The sequence below is a fragment of the Zootoca vivipara genome, chromosome 6, assembly GCF_963506605.1.
Source record: "Zootoca vivipara chromosome 6, rZooViv1.1, whole genome shotgun sequence".
In the NCBI taxonomy this organism is placed as follows: Eukaryota; Metazoa; Chordata; class Lepidosauria; order Squamata; family Lacertidae; genus Zootoca; species Zootoca vivipara.
In genome coordinates, this window is record NC_083281.1 from 67388263 (window position 1) to 67405316 (window position 17054).

General features: G+C 46.0%; 1 protein-coding gene across 1 annotated transcript; it reads left to right on the top strand.

The window, feature by feature from the left end:
- The first annotated feature begins 381 nt into the window (after nucleotides 1-381).
- CBLN1 (cerebellin 1 precursor) lies at nucleotides 382-6085 on the top strand. Its single transcript, XM_035119896.2, has 3 exons — nucleotides 382-636; nucleotides 1255-1374; nucleotides 5235-6085. The coding sequence occupies exons 1-3, from the start codon at nucleotides 382-384 to the stop codon at nucleotides 5430-5432; spliced, it is 573 nt and encodes a 190-aa protein (XP_034975787.1). The 3' UTR covers nucleotides 5433-6085.
- Nucleotides 6086-17054: the final 10969 nt, after the last annotated feature.

Here is a 17054-nt window from a genome sequence, read left to right on the forward strand (position 1 = left end):
TTCTCCCCCTCCCCTCCTTGCGCTATGCATTCGAGCGCTCCTGAGCCTTGCCAGGGGCTGCCGATGCCGCAGCTGCCGCCGCCGCCACCGCCGCCGCCGCTTCTTCCAGCACGTCGAGGGGCTTGCGAGGAATAGAGCCAGGCGGTCGGCTTAGGGGGCAGCCGGGCTCTCGGGAAGGCTCGAGAGAAGCCCGAGGCGGCTGGGGAAAAGAAGAAGAAGAGGAAGGAGGAGGGAGGATCAGGATAAGAACCCACCGGTCCGTACGCCCCTTCGGGGAAGCTGGATCTACTGGCCGCCTAGCAGCGTTGTCCCTGCTGGGGGGATCGGAGAAGGCGGGCGAGACGAAGCGGCAGGCAGACCCGCCTGGGACGCGGCAGCGCGATGCTGGCGCTGGAGCTGCTGGGCTTGGCTTGGCTGGCCGGGGTGGCGATGGGGCAGAACGAGACGGAGCCCATCATCCTGGAGGGCAAGTGTCTGGTGGTGTGCGACTCCAACCCGGCCTCCGACCCGACGGGCACGGCGCTGGGCATCTCGGTGCGCTCGGGCAGCGCCAAGGTGGCCTTTTCGGCCATCCGCAGCACCAACCATGAGCCGTCGGAGATGAGCAACAGGACCATGATCATTTACTTCGACCAGGTGAGAGACCCCGCAGGAAATGTGAGGGCGTCGGTAGGGTTTTGCTCTTTGCTGATAAGGGAGGGATGTGTATGGGTGTGAAAGGGGGTGTTCTCGGGGTGACTGCGTGGAGGGCATGAGTGGGTGTGGTAGAGGGAAGGGGCGCTAGTTTTGGAGCAATTGCCCATCTTTCCATTCTCCCCGCCCAAGAAAATACCCTCTGAGCCATCCGCAGATCAATCCCGGGTGCATAGACGGTTGTAAACCACCGTCTTTAGCTGTTCCCCGAAGAGATTTCGAATTGCCCGTGGAAACTTTAGTGGAGGAGAGTGGGGAGAGCGCATGATCGTGGGGTGGGGTAAGAGCTGTTGCTGGCTGGGCTGACTCCATGTTCTAGTAAGAAATCCGCAGGCGAGGAGGGACCGCGTGGCGTCTCCAGATGTGGTTCGCGGTCCAGATTCTAGGGAGAGGGACGGGTGTGTTTCTCACTCTGGAGTGCCTCCTTCAGCGCCTCTTTAAAGGGAAAAAACTTAATCTGGGCCGGCGACAGATGGCCACGTTTCCGGGGAATCCATCCAGCCGCTGGCGTTTTCAATCTTTCTCCCTGATTTCTCACTCTGCTCTGCCTTTCCCTTGTAGGTACTAGTGAATATCGGACTGAACTTTGACTCTGAGCGGAGCACTTTCATCGCGCCCCGAAAGGGGATCTACGGCTTTAATTTTCACGTAGTCAAAGTGTACAACAGGCAAACCATCCAGGTCAGAGAATGCTGGTTTTGCTTGAGACACTTGCCCTTTGTGGCATGCAAGATTGTGTGAGCATCTGTGTGTATATGCCTGTGTCTTACTCCAACTGCTGCATGCATTTAACGTGGGATAAGTTCCACAGAACTTAGCAGGGCTTACTTGGGAACAACATGCAGAGGATCAAGGCCTCCTGGTCAAACTTTTAATACTGGGTTTTGTACAGAACCATGTGTTTATTTAGCTACACAGACTGGCAGTAGCTCTGCGGGATTTGAGGGGGTCTTTTCCATCCTTACCTAAGGAACCTGGAGCTTCTGCTTGCAAAGTGAATGCTGTAGCCCTCCCCATCTTCCAAATAACTTCCTTGTGTCTTTAAAATTCAGAACGAAATGAAGTAGGACAAGGAAGGGACAAATCTCCCCCCCCCCCCGCGTGCTCATAACAATTAAATCCAGAGGCACTCCCACAGCAAACAACAGAGAGAATATGATTCTATGTTATTGGGCGTACGAAAATCTCATTGAGCATCAATGTCCTTCATAATCAGGGCCCAGCCTTCCAAACAAAATCCGGAATGCCACAATCAAAGTGAGCAAATCAGAATGTTTTCCCATCTCCCCATTAATGGCATTGATGCTACCAACCAAGGATGCAACACAATACACAAAGCACTTTTAATTCGAAATAAATCCCGTGGAATAAAAGCAGGCTTGATCCCAAATAAATGTGCCTAATGATCAGATTGCTATAATGAGTGAAATTCAAAAACAGTTTGGGTCCCCCCCCATTTTCTGCCCCATCTTTCCTCCTAGCAGCCGAAGGCAGTGTACCTGGTTCTTCCATCACCACCTCACTGTTAATATTATCACAGCAACCTTGTGAGGTTGGTTTGCTGGCCCAAGGTCACCCAGGATGCTTCATGGCTAAGAAGGGATTTGAATCTGCATCCCATACAAACTTGTGCAGGATGATCAAACCTACCCCCCCCCCGAACACACCAATAGCTTTCTTTTGATCTAATATTGTCCCCCCCCCCCCCCTGCATCCCACTCCCTTTGTGGTCTGTGATCGTCTGAAGAATTAGGCTTAAAAGTATGGAAAATCTGTGCGTCTGAATTTAGTAAACAAAACTACCGGTACCTCTGAAGACCTATTTATTTAAATTTCAAGATAGAGATCGAAAGAATGATTTTCTACCTTGCTCAGTTTAATACCCTCCTTAAAGTGTCATGTTGTGTGACTTGGGTGATTTTTAAAATTCCATTTGTGCTTCAGAAATCCACATTCCTTCTTCTTCCACCCAATACTAACTGCTGCCCACATGCTACATAAAGTTTTATATGTCATAATCCTTACTTTACAACCTGTCAGTCTCACTGTAGTAATTTAAGATGGGGACTCGCTCACAGGGCTGAAATTGAAACTGTCTTTCTCCAATGGCTTGGGAGTCGCCTCTATCTTATTTATCCTAGAAGTACCTTATCAGATGGGGGGGGGGGTTGGGATTGGCCTTTCTGCTGATGGGCTGAGAGCATTTTAGACCTTTCAGAAGTCTCAGCAGATCCGTTTAGGGAGTTTATTAGCTGAATGATGGTTGACAGAACAAGGAAACTCCCCTCCCATGGGCCAACATGACTGAGTTATCTGGTTGCATGTTTCCCCAATATTACACTGCTCCCACTTTCATAACATCACGGAGCTTGGTCTGAACGAGTCATCTGAACAAGGGCATTGCCTGTGGGGTAAAATGGGATATGGTATCCAACAGCCTGAATACCGTGCATTGATCAGATTGGACTCTGTGAGTTTCTCCAAAACAGTTGATCAGGAATACCTGATGATGATGATGATGATGACTGTATTTGTCCATGTGTCTAGCTATAGGTCAAGATCTGTGCCTGAATCTATTTTTGAATGACTTGGGTGATCCTTTGCAGTTTTCCCCAAGCTCTTTCTGAGTTCGGTGGATCTTAGGCCAACGCCTTTAGCCAGAAATATGTGTGCCGTACAGAAAACATAACCTACTCATCGTATTTTGTGTAGTCACCCGCTTGGGTCCATTAATTCCAGTAGGTTTATTCTAGTAAGAGTAGGTGAGTCCTTGTATATGTAAAAGTGTGCAAATACTTTCCCCCCCCATTAGATCTACAATTTCTGCTTTAGAAAGCCCTAACGGAGTCTTTGTGGCTCGCTGTTTTCTACATCAAGGGCTAGAGTTATAGATTGCTCTGTTTAAGGAGGAATGAAGGCGGGCTGGTCCGCTTTCCTTTTGTGATGACCTCTCAGTTACTGTTTTTAGGTGACTGAAGAGGCGTAGGGTGGTGGTGGAGAATTATGGCCCGGATAAAAAATCAGGAGAGTCGGGGGAGAGGGGAGCCCCTCCGCCATAATTTGAGCAAGGCTTTATTCTGTATAAATTTAGATCCACTCTTAAATCAGCTTCAAAAGCTATCAGTCACTGTCACAATGCCAAGATGGACAGCTGATCGATCTATGCTTTTATGTCCATCTCTAATTACTGGTGCCTGTGTTGTTTGCTGTGGTGGTATCTGAAAGAGCTGGATAAAACCCACTATCTCCCTTGCTTAGGCAGGCAGAAGGCTCCCTCTCTGTAGGATGCAGATTGGCTCTGTCAGGGATTCAGCATCTTTCCTGCTTCACAAATGGATAAGCTGCCCCCCTTGATGAACTTCAGAGATGCTAGCCAGAGCTTGAATGCCTTTATCTCTTCCTTCAGTCTCTGAGGTTTAAGGGGGTGTGTGTGTGTCCAGTTTTCCTGAAGGACAAGCTGCCCCTCTTGAGAGGTGTGGGGAGAGAGAGAAGCATCCATCTGAAAGGGTTTCACCCTAGATTTTGAGCCATGCCCCATAAGCACCCCAATCTACCTCACAGGCAACTTTACCCTTAGATAATCAGATCTACATTTTATTTTTAAATTGTGATTGTGGTGCTGTAATATATTTATTTGTTCACAGAGCACTTTGAGGTCTCCCCAGGTTGGGTGGCAAGCAGCATTTACATTTAAATATAGTAATATATTTGTTTTTTTAAAAAAAGTTTGATGGAGGGGGTTGCAAGGATAGTTACGGTAGTGGTGAAAAGCAAAAGCACTCTCTACTGCTGAATCTGGAGGAGCAAAATTAATCTGATCTGGCAGCAGAACGGACTGTACCTTTCCTTTTCTACCAAAAAAAAAAAAGGAAATGGAACAATGCTATCTGGAGGTCATTCCTAGAAAGTTTGGGAGAGTGACATCATAACGCTCAGCTGCCAACCTTTAGATCTGCATCCTTTTCATTTACGCACCACCCACCCATTTTCCTTTGTGTCTTTGGCTGATATACATGGCTTATCCTATAAGATTTCTTCATGCATTGAAGAAGCAAGTTTTCATTCCATGCTTGTTATGGCAATATAGTCTGGGATGCTATTGGAAACATTCTGGCTAATATACCCCCCTCTTCCTGTGCAATCCCGTGCAATGCCTACTTAGAAGGAACTCCTGTCCCATTGAATGCCTAAGTTTTTTGCAGCCTCAGGCGGCAATCTGATGCATACTTTCTTGGGAGTAATCCCTATTGAACACAGTGGGACACAACTGAGTAAACCTGCATGGGATTGGGCTGCTGGTGTTCACTTGTTGCAACCCTGTGAAAGAAAGAAAGAAAGAAAGAAAGAAAGAAAGAAAGAAAGAAAGAAAGAAAGAAAGAAAGAAAGAAATTCTAATAAACAATTAATGGAGGGAGGGGAAATTCATTTCACCAGGTGCTTCTAATTGAAAAAAAAATACCCTGCCAGCCATTTCTGTGAATTTGCCTGCTGCCTCCTCTTCCTTTCATTGATGGGGACTTTGTGTTACACTTGCTTTTCAGGTGAGCCTGATGCTGAATGGTTGGCCAGTGATTTCCGCCTTTGCCGGGGACCAGGATGTCACCCGTGAAGCCGCCAGCAATGGGGTCCTGATCCAGATGGAGAAAGGAGACAGAGCCTATTTGAAACTGGAGAGAGGAAACTTAATGGGGGGTTGGAAATATTCAACCTTCTCTGGATTTCTAGTATTCCCTCTTTAAACAACTTGCCGACTGGCTGAGGAAGGGAGGAAGGAGCAAGTCTTTCAGCACTGCTTACCAATCCCTGAATTTGTAGCTGGATAGAAGGAATCTCGGACAGCAAAAAGCTTCTGGATACTATCGACATAACTGCAGAAGTTAAACCCTTAACTTAGGTTTGTGTGCATTGCTCTGAAGATCTCTGTAATGGCGCAGCCGGACAACGGAAGACGCTTGAATTCATCCTCCTTCAATAATTATTTCTCTTTTCTCTCTCCCATTTTGCAAACCAAATTATGTTACATCTCCATTTAACTGATATTATTAGCTACCATTGCACCCCACCCACTGCCCCCGCAAGCTCCTACATGGTACCTACTTCACACATCCTTTTTACAGCCAATTTGGGTTTGTTTTTAACATTATATATCTCTATTTTTTACTCTTTCCCTGAGTTTAAAAAAAAGTATTTTTGAATACATGGGTGCCATGGTTGAGAGGTGCAATGCAAACCCTGCTGTGATGCTACTAGTAAGGAAATCTGGGGAGGGTAGGACTATCAACACAAACTTATTCTAGCCAAATCCTGATTTTCACTATTTCTATGTAATTCTGAGTGATTGTGGAATTTTCAGGCTGCTCGATGTTTTGATGCTTGTTTTTCGCTCTTGTAAATTTGTGGCCCAACTACATGCCGGAAAGTATATTGAACTTTTACTAATTAATCTGTAAGATAAAAACCAGAAAAGAAGTGTGGATATTGACATAATTTAATTTAGGCTTTAGGTTTTTTTTAAGGTTTAAATGGGGTTTTTAAATTTAATTTAATTTAATTTTCCTTAGATGAGAAACAAAGCAACTTGGTGTAGTTAACACAATCTTAACCAGATGTAGGATAAGGAGAGATATACCAACAAAAATGAAAGGGGGAGGGGGCAGAAATATGCAATCACAGCCATTTGTTGCCATTTCCACTTGTCTGTTCTGATTCTGGATATGAAACAGAAGAAAATGAAAGCACAGTCTTCAGAAACCAAGAGTGCAAATAGTCCCTTTTAGCAGTGTTCAAGTCCTTGTTCTTCCTCATAGTTTCATGTGTCGTTTTAAAAAGTTGGGGCTCATGTGTCAATTTCTGTAACTACTCTCTCAATTTAACAATACTGCTCTATTGACACAAGTTCCTCAAGGTAGGAGGAAGAGGAGGAGGAGAGCCCCCACCCTGAACAGTCGCCAAGAAAATGCCCACAAAATTCTCCCCTCTGTTCTCTTTACCATTGTATGTATTACATTCTCTCAATCAAATTACGTTTTATAAAGCTGTCTTGCTTTCAAAGGAAGAGAGGAAAGAAACCCCCTTACAAGGTATACCTAAAATGCTAGTATTATTATTTGCTAGTAATATTTTGTTTACAGTCTTTCAGAAATGTAAATGCTATAATTTTGCAGCACTCTAAAGAGAACTACTACTTTTATTATCAAGGTAAAGTAAAATACTTTTGATTGTAATCAAAACATAATGTGAAATAAAACCAGTGGAATAAACAAATGGATTTATTGGGGTGTAGAGAGCCCTCCTGCCCCTGACTCTTCTTCACAAAAAATAATAATACAGGTCAGACTTGGAAGTTAACTAGACATCTATAAATCAAAACAATAGCTGGATATAAACAGCCAATTTCTCAATTTGGAGCCGTAATGTGGAGACCGGCTGCCACAGAGTTAAAATGTGATGGCTCCCCCCCCCCCTTCCTTCCCCAAACCTGGGTTCCAAGAAGGAATTTAATTAGCTCCTAGGGGGGCAGTTAATTCTGGCTTAATAAGCAATGCTTTATTTTATGCTCGATGGAGGGTGATGTGTGGATGTGTCCTTGTTAATAGTTCCATACAACAAACAGAGATGCCAGGCTTTTGAAAAGCCTGTGGGAAAATGGGATGGGAACAAAAGAGGAAGGTGAGTTTTGTTCATTGGGCACACAGGTTGAAAGCTATCAGGGAAGCCTTTGATGCAGTTGTGAAGTGGAATTGCAGCCTGGAAGGGGAGCTGGTCAATTTCCACCAGGCCAGGTAGACAGAGAGGGTAAGGGTTCACATGAGAGCTGCTATAGGGAGGTGGTTGGGCTCCAGTAATGCAAGAAGCCCCAGGTTCAAATGATGCCTCTTCCTGCCACAAAACCACTCGGGTGCTCTTAGGCAAATTCCTTTGCTTCAGGTTCCCACCTCACTATAAAACGTAAGCAGTACTAACCTGCTCTGGGGGGTAGGGAGAGGGCAACATTTTGTGGCACCGTAAACACTTACTTTTATTATGACAGAAGCGTCTTTTCAGGATGACTGAGGGCATGTATGTGAAATGCTTTCAAGACGTCACAAGTCCTAGGTTTGATGGTGAAAAGTCCATTGAGCATTCCCTGTTTCAGACAGATGGCAGGGTGACATAGGAAGGGGTGGTTGCAGAGCAAATCCCCCAAAATATATCCTGAACCCCTATTTTCCAAATATCTCCCTGCCCCAAGCATCTGCTTGTATATGCTTCTCTGCCAGGAGAGAAATGCAGATGTGTTTGACTACTAGGAAAACTGGAACTGGGTGCATGGAGGGATTAGGAGGGCCAGTTTAAGAAAATATAGTTTCTGTGTCTGTGTCAGTGTCTTTTCTTGTTCATACAACTTCCCACTGGCTTTGGGCATTTTTTTTTTAAAAAAAATCTGATCATGTGAATCATGTGATAATATCCAATAGTGTATACATTATTCTTTTGAGATGTTTGTGTGTTCAAGCTCTCCCTCCACACCATGGGGGGTGGGGGTGCATCCCTGACCCTCCAGATGTTTTTGGACTCCAACTCCCATCAACCCCAGCAAGCACAGCCTGCAGACAGCAGTGATGGGAGTCCTATCAACATCTGATGGGCAGCAGGTTTCCCAATCCTGTCCTCAGAAGGACTTTGCAAGGTCGGCCAGTAGGCTCAGATGGAGAAGAAGTTCCTTTTGTCTTAAGATCATGCGGCAAGTCTTTGGGCAGGGTCATGATTTAAATCTGAGGGCTGTTAAGTAATGACGGGCTCCAGTCCAGGAGAGAGGGGGACAGGCGGTATTTGTGTCGGGAAGGAGGGCACTGCAGTGGCAGCTGGCTGTGATGCTGTTCTTGAAAGGGAAGGAGAGACCCAGCCGCTCCGCTAGGAACGGATCCAGGCTTCTTTGGCATGGGGGGTTTCTGGCTAAAACCCACCCTAAACCCTCCCCCAGCGATTGAGATCGATGGGGGGAGGCGAATGGTGGCGGGAGAAGAGGAGGGGGAGACACCTGGCTGCGTGGTCTTTGTCTTGGTGGGGACTCGCGGAGGTCGGAGGAGATTTTTTAATTATTTTTTTAAACCCCGGGATTTTCACGAGACCATTTTAGGGGAACGTTTCCTTTTCAATGCTCCTCTTTCGGGGTTGTCGTCTCCCTACTTAAAACCTCTGAGTAGACTCACTGAAATTAATGCACTTGAATTAGTAACGCTCATCCATTTCAATAGAAGGCCTAACAGTGAAGAGAACCCTTATTTGATCATTGGGGAAAGGTTTAAAACGAATTCTTTCATTTAGCGTGTGTTTGCAGAGAAATTTTAAAAATCCCTTTTTTAAAAAAGGAAGGGGAAAATATATTTGATGAAGATATACTTGAAAGTGCCAGGCAGGTAACATCTTAGAAGAGGCCTCCATGCCCACCGTCCTAGCCCCAGGGTTTTGTTTTGTTTTTGCGGGGAAAGAGCCTGCAGAAAGATAGATTTTTTAAAAAATTTGCTCACAAGGTTAACCGTACCAAATTGATCAGTTAATATTGCGATCCTATGCACGCTTTCTTGGGAGAACGTGCCATTGAAGTGAGCGAAACTAACCTCTTACCTAGGATGGTCATTGGGCGATCCTATGGTTATTTAACCGGGAACCCAGCCTCACCGTGCTCAGTGGGACCTTTTCAGCTCTGTTGGATAGTTCCCCGCGGGAGCCGGCCGCGCTGTCCTCTCAATCCGCTTCGGTTGCTTTCCCCTTTCATTGAAGCTGTCCCCCGCGTGCAGACACACCAAAGTCATCAGGGGGTTGGACTAGATGACCCTCGAGATCCTTTCCAACTCTACAATTCTATGATCTCATCCTTTCCGACTAAAGGACCAAGTCGGTTTCCCGCCGGCACCGCTGGTCAATTTACGCGCGGTTATTTATAGGGCCTCCGCAGCAAAGCGGGGAAACTCGGAATCTCGGGTCGCCTATCGGGGCTGCCCGCTGCTCCATGGGCCCCTGCGACGTCCCTGCTGCTAGCAGGGAGGCAGCGACAGTTCCAGCCAGGAGGGGCTCGTGACATTATTGCTGGAAACTCTGCTGCAAAGCAAGTGAGCGAGGATCGGACGGAGCGACTTCGCTACGCCTCTCCAAAGGCGAGAGCGTGAAACTGACCAACCTAGTCGCTGTTAGGGGGCTCAGAAGCAAACAAAAAGTAAAAGGCTAAAAATAAAAACAAAAAAACCCCACATAACCCAGAGGATTGGGGGTGGGGGAGAGAGATACGAAATTGACTAGTCGGCGGAGAAATTGAGGCGCGCGCTTATGAGAAGCACCGCACCCTTCGCGATTTGACTATCCATAGAATATCCCTCTCCCCCCCCCCCCGCGTGATGTGCGCAGTATTTCGAATATAAGAGGCTCTCAAAATTTCAGGCCGTGGCTGTCCATTTCCTAGGCACGTGCGCCTACTCAGAGTAAGACCAGCTGCGTTTGCTCCGGAGTTAATACGCGTGCACCCGATGGCCACCTTCCTGACAAGAAGCGCGCACGAGCTTAGCAGTATGTTAGCCTTCAGAGAGATGGAGAGAGGTCTTAAATTAAAACATGTTTAGATGGGAACAAGCCCCGCTGATTTAAAATAGAACTGGCTTCCAACTGTAGGCGCGCGGGAAGGTTCTGTTGCTTGGGAATGTGCAGGTATGAAGGTGAGTCGAATGGTCAGGCGGGTGGAATTTTTGGGTGTCTCCACATCCCCCCCCCCCATTTCACCTTACTTTGCATAGCTGCCAAGTTATTCCCTTATGCTGAATAGGCGTCCTCGTGAGAAAAGGGAAAACTTGGCAGCTATGCTTACTTTGTGGAGCAGGGACCGGCAGGAACGTAGGGCCGTCGCTTGCGTCACAGCAGTGATGATGACGTCACCTCCCAGGGCGCTATTGGCCCAATCCTCTGTTTGCCAAATAAAGAAGCTTTTCTCAGAGAGAAGCCCACCACGTAAGATAAGCAGAGGAAGAGGTAAGGAGCATTCTCATGCATAGCTAAGGCTGCCACTTTGTTTTGAATATCAATATTATTATTATTATTATTATTATTATTAATAAATAGTAGTTATTGTTATCAGCATTTATTACAATTTGTTATCTGCCCATCACCCTAAGGTCCCAGGGACAGTTACAACAGTTGAAACAGTATTGGGAGGGCAAAGTACGGGTAGAAAACAACTTAAAATTACAGAAATAAGGTGGGTATGAAAAATATGAGTCTCCAGTGTCAGGTGAGTCTTCAGCATTTGCCAAAAGTGGAGCAATGAAGGTGCCAGATGTACCTTTCTGGGGAGGGAGTTTCACAGCTTAGAACTTCAAAGTCTATTTATTATGACCAATGAAAATTTCACAAAGCAAGGCACAAGCTTCTGAGTCCACTAGAGTTCTTTATAATGCTGGATGTTAAGCAAAGACAGAAGCATGAGGGTTGGATAGAAAATGCTTTGGTACTGATGTCTGCACTGATTGTATGGTCTTAGAAGGGGTGTGGCTATGGGGATGGTCATGGAGAGTGCCTGGACTTCAGTAATAACCTCAGTACTACTTAGGATTTGGAATTTAGCAATCTGCTTCCTATGGACTCCACTCCTGGTCCATCTAGCTCAAAATTGCCCATACAGACTGGCAGTGGCTTTCCAGGGTTACAGGAGGAGGTCTTTCCAAGGAATGAGGAAGCTGTGATGCTCCAGATATTGCTGGACTCCAACTCCCATCAGCCCCAGCCATCATGGCCAGTGGTCAGGCATGATGGGAGCTTGAGTCCAGCAACACCAGGGGGGGCAGCTGTAACATTGCAAGGGACCATGAGGATCATCTAGTCCAACCCCCATGTAATGCAGGAATCTTTTGTGCAACGTGGGGCTTGAACCCACGGCCCTGAGATTAAGAGTCTCATTCTCTACTGACTGAGCTACTATAACTCCCCATCTCTGCCCTACTGGAAATGTCAGGAACTGGACCTCCTGTATGCAGAGTATGCCCTGTACCAGTGAGCACAGCCCTTTGTTAGAGTTACAGAGGAATCCCATACACATTTGCTCACAAGTAAATGCCACTGAGTTCAATAGGGCCTTACTCACAGGTAAACAGAGGTGCAGTGGGAGGCAACAGGACTTGGAATTTACCAAGAAATGTGCCATTTGCATGAGAAAGTGTAACAAAGTGCTCAGCAGGCGTGGGAGAGGCTCCTGTCCTTTGTAAGAGGTTTTAAAGCAGAACCCAGATGGTTATCAATCAGGCATGTTGTGCTTGCTTGCTTGCTTGTGTTATGTTATTTATTACATTTCTATTCCCCCCCTTTCCTCCAAGAAACTCAAGGTGGTGTACATGTCTCTCCCTCTCCCACATTTTATCCCCACAACGACCCTGTGAGGTTGGTCAGGCTGAGAGACAGTGACTGGCCCAAGGTCACCTGGCAAGTGTCATGGTTGAGTGTGGGATTTGAACCCTGGTCCTCCAGGCCTTCGTCCATCACCTGTAATCACTACACCACACTGGCTCTCTCTTCTTACTTGTAAAACATCCTGAGAATCTTTGTTATTGGGCAGTATATAAACATTGTAAATAAAAATTCAAGGGAAAAACTGTTGGAGTAGCAGATTCCCTGGACCTCTTAGAGACTGGAGTAGTTGATAGTTTTCAGAGCTTGATTAACGGAAATCCCCCCCCCTTGGTTCAATGAATGAGCAGCCTATTTTGATGGGGTTTTTTTGGGGGGGGTGTATGCTTAGACTACATACTCAGGGCTGACATGCACTGTTTTCCTGTCCTGGGTGACATTCCTCTCCCCCTTCTGTATTGTGCTACATGCTATTGATTGGTCAATTCAGGGCAACAGCTCTTGGAGCTTGGGGTGGTTTTTTGGGGGTGGGGGTGAAGGTCTGCCTGCCTCTTAAGTCCTTTCATAGGTTGCATCTGGACAATTGCTAATTTGCGGGTATAATTCAATTGTATGCTGGCAAATTTAGGCTGTGCCATTTTGGTGGTGGTGGTGGTACTAATAAGACCGATTTGGAAGTGCACTGGATAACAGCAGCGTCAGGGTGTTGTCATATAACCTCAGTGCAAGCAAATGAGAATGAACGGCCAATAAAACAGCCCTGTCAACTGGAAGGAGGAATGCTCAGGCAGCAGGTCACCTGGAAAAGCCCTGAGCTGCAGCTGGTTCTTCTGCTCCATATTCTGAAACCTCTTAATAGTTTGGAAAGCCCTGCCTTCCAGCCCCTGGAACTCTGCTACGCTGAGGCTGTGCTGCCTAGGAGATGAGTCTATCTCTGCATATGCTGCCTCCCTTTTGTAAAAGCACTCCAGCTATCAGTAGTGTATGTTTGTATTCTCATTTTATTTAGCACTCAACCTTGGCTTGGTTCTTTCTCCGGCGCATCTCAAATCATGTGCACCCGTATAATCCCTGCCCTCTGCATGCATCAGAAGCAAGCTACTTCCTTTAAAGCCTTGGCTCATGCCACAATACATGTGTCAATCTCTGAAGTGTTACATCCTTCTTTTAAAATAATCCCTGTGTTATTGCTATTAAACACACACACACACACCCCTACAACGCCACGGAATCTGCTGTGCTTGTTCCATTGGTGGGTTATATGAGCCTTCCAGATCCCTCCTCACAGCTAGAGTCTGCTGGCATCTATCCAGAAATTCATTAGGCAAGCCCAGGATCATTATGGTTTTATTAGACCAGGTTAAGCAATCCACAAACTCAGCAAGAATCGTATAGCCCAAGGGGAGGGACTGGAGCTATAAAGGAGCGTGAATGAATGAGAAGAGGATAAGGTAAAGATTCCCCAGCTGTTGCTGCGGGATTAGAACAAAAGAAACACTATTTATTTATTTAGCGACTCCATCACTCCATCTCTGTGTTTGGCATTTTGCAGCACGTGCAAAAGGGAAAATGGAGGCAGTTCTCTGCCCCGCAATGCTTACAGACTGAGGCCTGACCATTGAGAAATAACAAAGGAGAGGGACTGATGCAATAGTTGAGGTCAGGACAGCGTTTTTACTGGAACTTCATGAATGATCATACCTACCTATAGAGTGGTGAGCTGATGTCATAGACTGGTTGGATGCAAAGGAATGGTGGGAGGCACCAGCTGGGGAACAACCAAGGGAAGTCGACTCAGAGCCTGTGGATTGGTGGTGGACAATGATAAGTGGTCACAGGGAGATGACTGGGAGGAGGTGTTGGAAGCTGAAGAGGTAAGAGAGCTTAGTGAGCAGAGGCAGAAGCTGAAGGAGGAGAGGAGGAAGGCCAAGAGGCAGATATGAGTTCAGCTGGTGAAGAGGCACAGGGGTCTCCTGCTGCTGCTGCGACAAGCTCCTCTCCCCTCTGATATTCCAGAGCCAGGAGAAGCGTGAAGAGGGTGGAGGAAAAGTTGGCTTCCCATTGGTGCAATCTCAGATTGCTTGGGGAAAACCATGGAGAGGAGGGGACTTGGGCAGCTTCCATCTCAGCAACTCCTTCATGGGGGCAAGAAGAATAGCCGGGGAATAGTTGCTTTGCTCTTTAAGCCTGATGTTCCTGTGCAGATCCTGCATTGCAAGAGTTAATTCCAATTTGCTTGGTGTGATTTACTGCTGGCTTGCGCCTGTCGGCCTGCTCAGTGGCCTCCAGAATACTGGAACTGCTAACTGGGAGGATGCCATGACTCCTGAATCCACCAGTGATCTGGGCACAGAGTTTGAGGCTGCAGGGGCACTGGATGGGGAGCACAGAGCTGACTTCCGAAGATAGGCAGACCCTTTGAGCCTGAGATGGTTAGAAAAGAACTCCCAGAGGAACCTCCCAGGACACCAGGGCCTATAGTGCCAGAGTCTGGACTCTCACTGTTGCTCCCCCTGAGCCAGAAGAACTAAGAGCAGCCTTATAGGAGCAGAGGTGGGAAGCCTGTGACTTCTGGATGTTGCAGGCACACAGTTTCCATCACTCTTTGGCCTTAGAAATATATTCTTTCTACCTCTGTTGTGCATGCACACTTCTTCAGATACATCTGAAGAAGTGTGCATGCACACGAAAGCTCATACCAAAATAAAAACTTAGTTGGTCTTTAAGGTGCTACTGAAGGATTTTTTTATTTTACTTCGACCCAGACCAACACGGCTACCTACCTGTACCTCTGTTGGTTATCTTTGTGGTGGTGGGGATGTGAATTGCTTCTGAGTTATTGGTTTCTTAAATTAATTTTTTTGTTGGGCATTTATGATATGATCCATACACCGCACCTCTCATAATATGTTACATGGCACCGAAAAACCCCCAACCCTCCTACCCATCTATTACAGATTCCTGGATACAATCCAGCAGAGGTGAGCATAACATATATTTTAAAAGGAACAGAGAATCAGGATTTCAGCCATCAGAAGAAAGGATATGCCACCCCGCTATGGAAATATACAATAGATATTACAAGCCAATGAGTTGTAGCCACCTTTAACTGGACTTAACCATCCAGGGGTTTTCCTATACCTTTACCTTACCAGTAATTTTTCTATATATACAGTATATTACCATTCTTATTATTATTCGTATATTATTGTTTTTAACTGTAAGCAGCTTTGGGTGGGCCAAAAAAGAGTAGCTTTGAAATATTTTCATTAAGGAAAAATACAAGTACAGTATAATAAAAAAATCAAAAAGGCTGGGGCTAATGGGAGACGGGGTCCAGATGCTTTTAGAGAGCAACAGGTTTCTCACTCTTGCTGTTAAGCTGTTGTGTTTCTGTCTACCTCTCTGACTGTCTATAATTTTCATAGTCTGTCTATAATTTTCATATAGTTAGAAGTAACCTCAAAGTACATCTAGTCCACCCCCAGGGTCAAACTCAGTTGATCAATCTGCTGAAACTAATTTCTTTTGTTGGGTGGGTGGCAGCCCTAATTTCCATGAGCACACGCTTCCTCGGGGTACATCAATGAATCTGAGCTGCAGCAATTTAAGAACAGCAAAACAAAATCTCTAAGCGCTATGATTCCAACCCAGCTCCTTGTTAGGAGACCCCTTTTTTCCTCAAAGAGCTACAATTTCCAGAGTGGCTTAGCAAGTAATCCCTATTCTGAGGGAACTCTGAGAATGGTTGCTCTAGAAGGAGAACAGGGGCCCCCTAACAGCTCTCAGCACCCTTAAGAAGCCACAGCACCCAGGATTCTTTGGGGGGGGGACTGTTAAAGGGGATCATGGTGCTTTAAATTTATGGTGCAGGTGTGGCCAGTTGTGTCTTTCCAGGTAACATTTCTTGCACAAGAATTCTGCTATGCTTACACTTTTAAAAAAATAAAAACCCACCCATTTATCGCCTTTTACGAGCATTTAATATGTTTTCTTTGGATGTGAATAATGTCTGGCACCATTAAACTGCTGCAGTTTTGGATTCGCATTTCCCCAATTTATGTCCCGGGAAAAGTGATGTTTGCTTTCACCATTCATTAGTGTGACTGGCGTGGGGGAATTTTACAAGCCATCTTGCTAATGGTAATGAGCGTCCTTGATTGATTTCTAATGGGAAGATAATTACCAAGATGAAAGGGAATATTCTTGTTTGCTTGTTTTGTTTGTTTGAAATTCACAACATTTGCTGATTGGGGGGTAGCTTGTGGGGTGGGTGGGAGGCGAACCAACTCTTCTTTGTTCAAAAAACTACGTGGATGTTAACTCCCTCCCCCCCAAAAGAAACCCAGGGCTCTGCAGATTTCAGAATTGTTTGATCTCCTTTATTCTCCTCTGCCCCAAGGTCTACCAACCAGATCCAGGTGTAAAAGACATGCAGGGTGTCTAGTTTCTGAGACTAGCCATTAGCTTTCAGACTTAGTCCCTTCACATTAAAAAAAAAATCACTCTTACTAGAGCATATGCTAGGCCAGGAATAAAGTCCATTGAGAGAACAACCTCAGTGTCTTTCCCCCACATTGTGAGCCCAAATCATGTCTGGCACCACAGCTTGTATGACACATAAAAATAGCAGGAGGTCAAATGCTGGACAGCACCAAAAGGGCAGCGCCACAAGGAAGAAACATATGGGGAATCCAACTGGTGCAGGAGCAAATACGTTAATCCAAAGTGTATAAATCCCAGTGCATTTTGAGTCACCAGCTCTTTGTCAAGGGAGCCTATTTCAATTCCTTTGATTATTAAATGTCAAAAAGAACGATGGTCTCCTACACTGGAAGGAGCTGCCGTGGTTCCACTGTAGGAGTCAATGACTCGTTTGGGAGCCAAGAGACTAAGAAAGGCCAAACTGATTGCCCCAGTGAATAGCCTATTGCTCAAAACGGGATTCTTACAACTTAAATTAACACACTGCATCTGTTGACTTTCCATTTGTT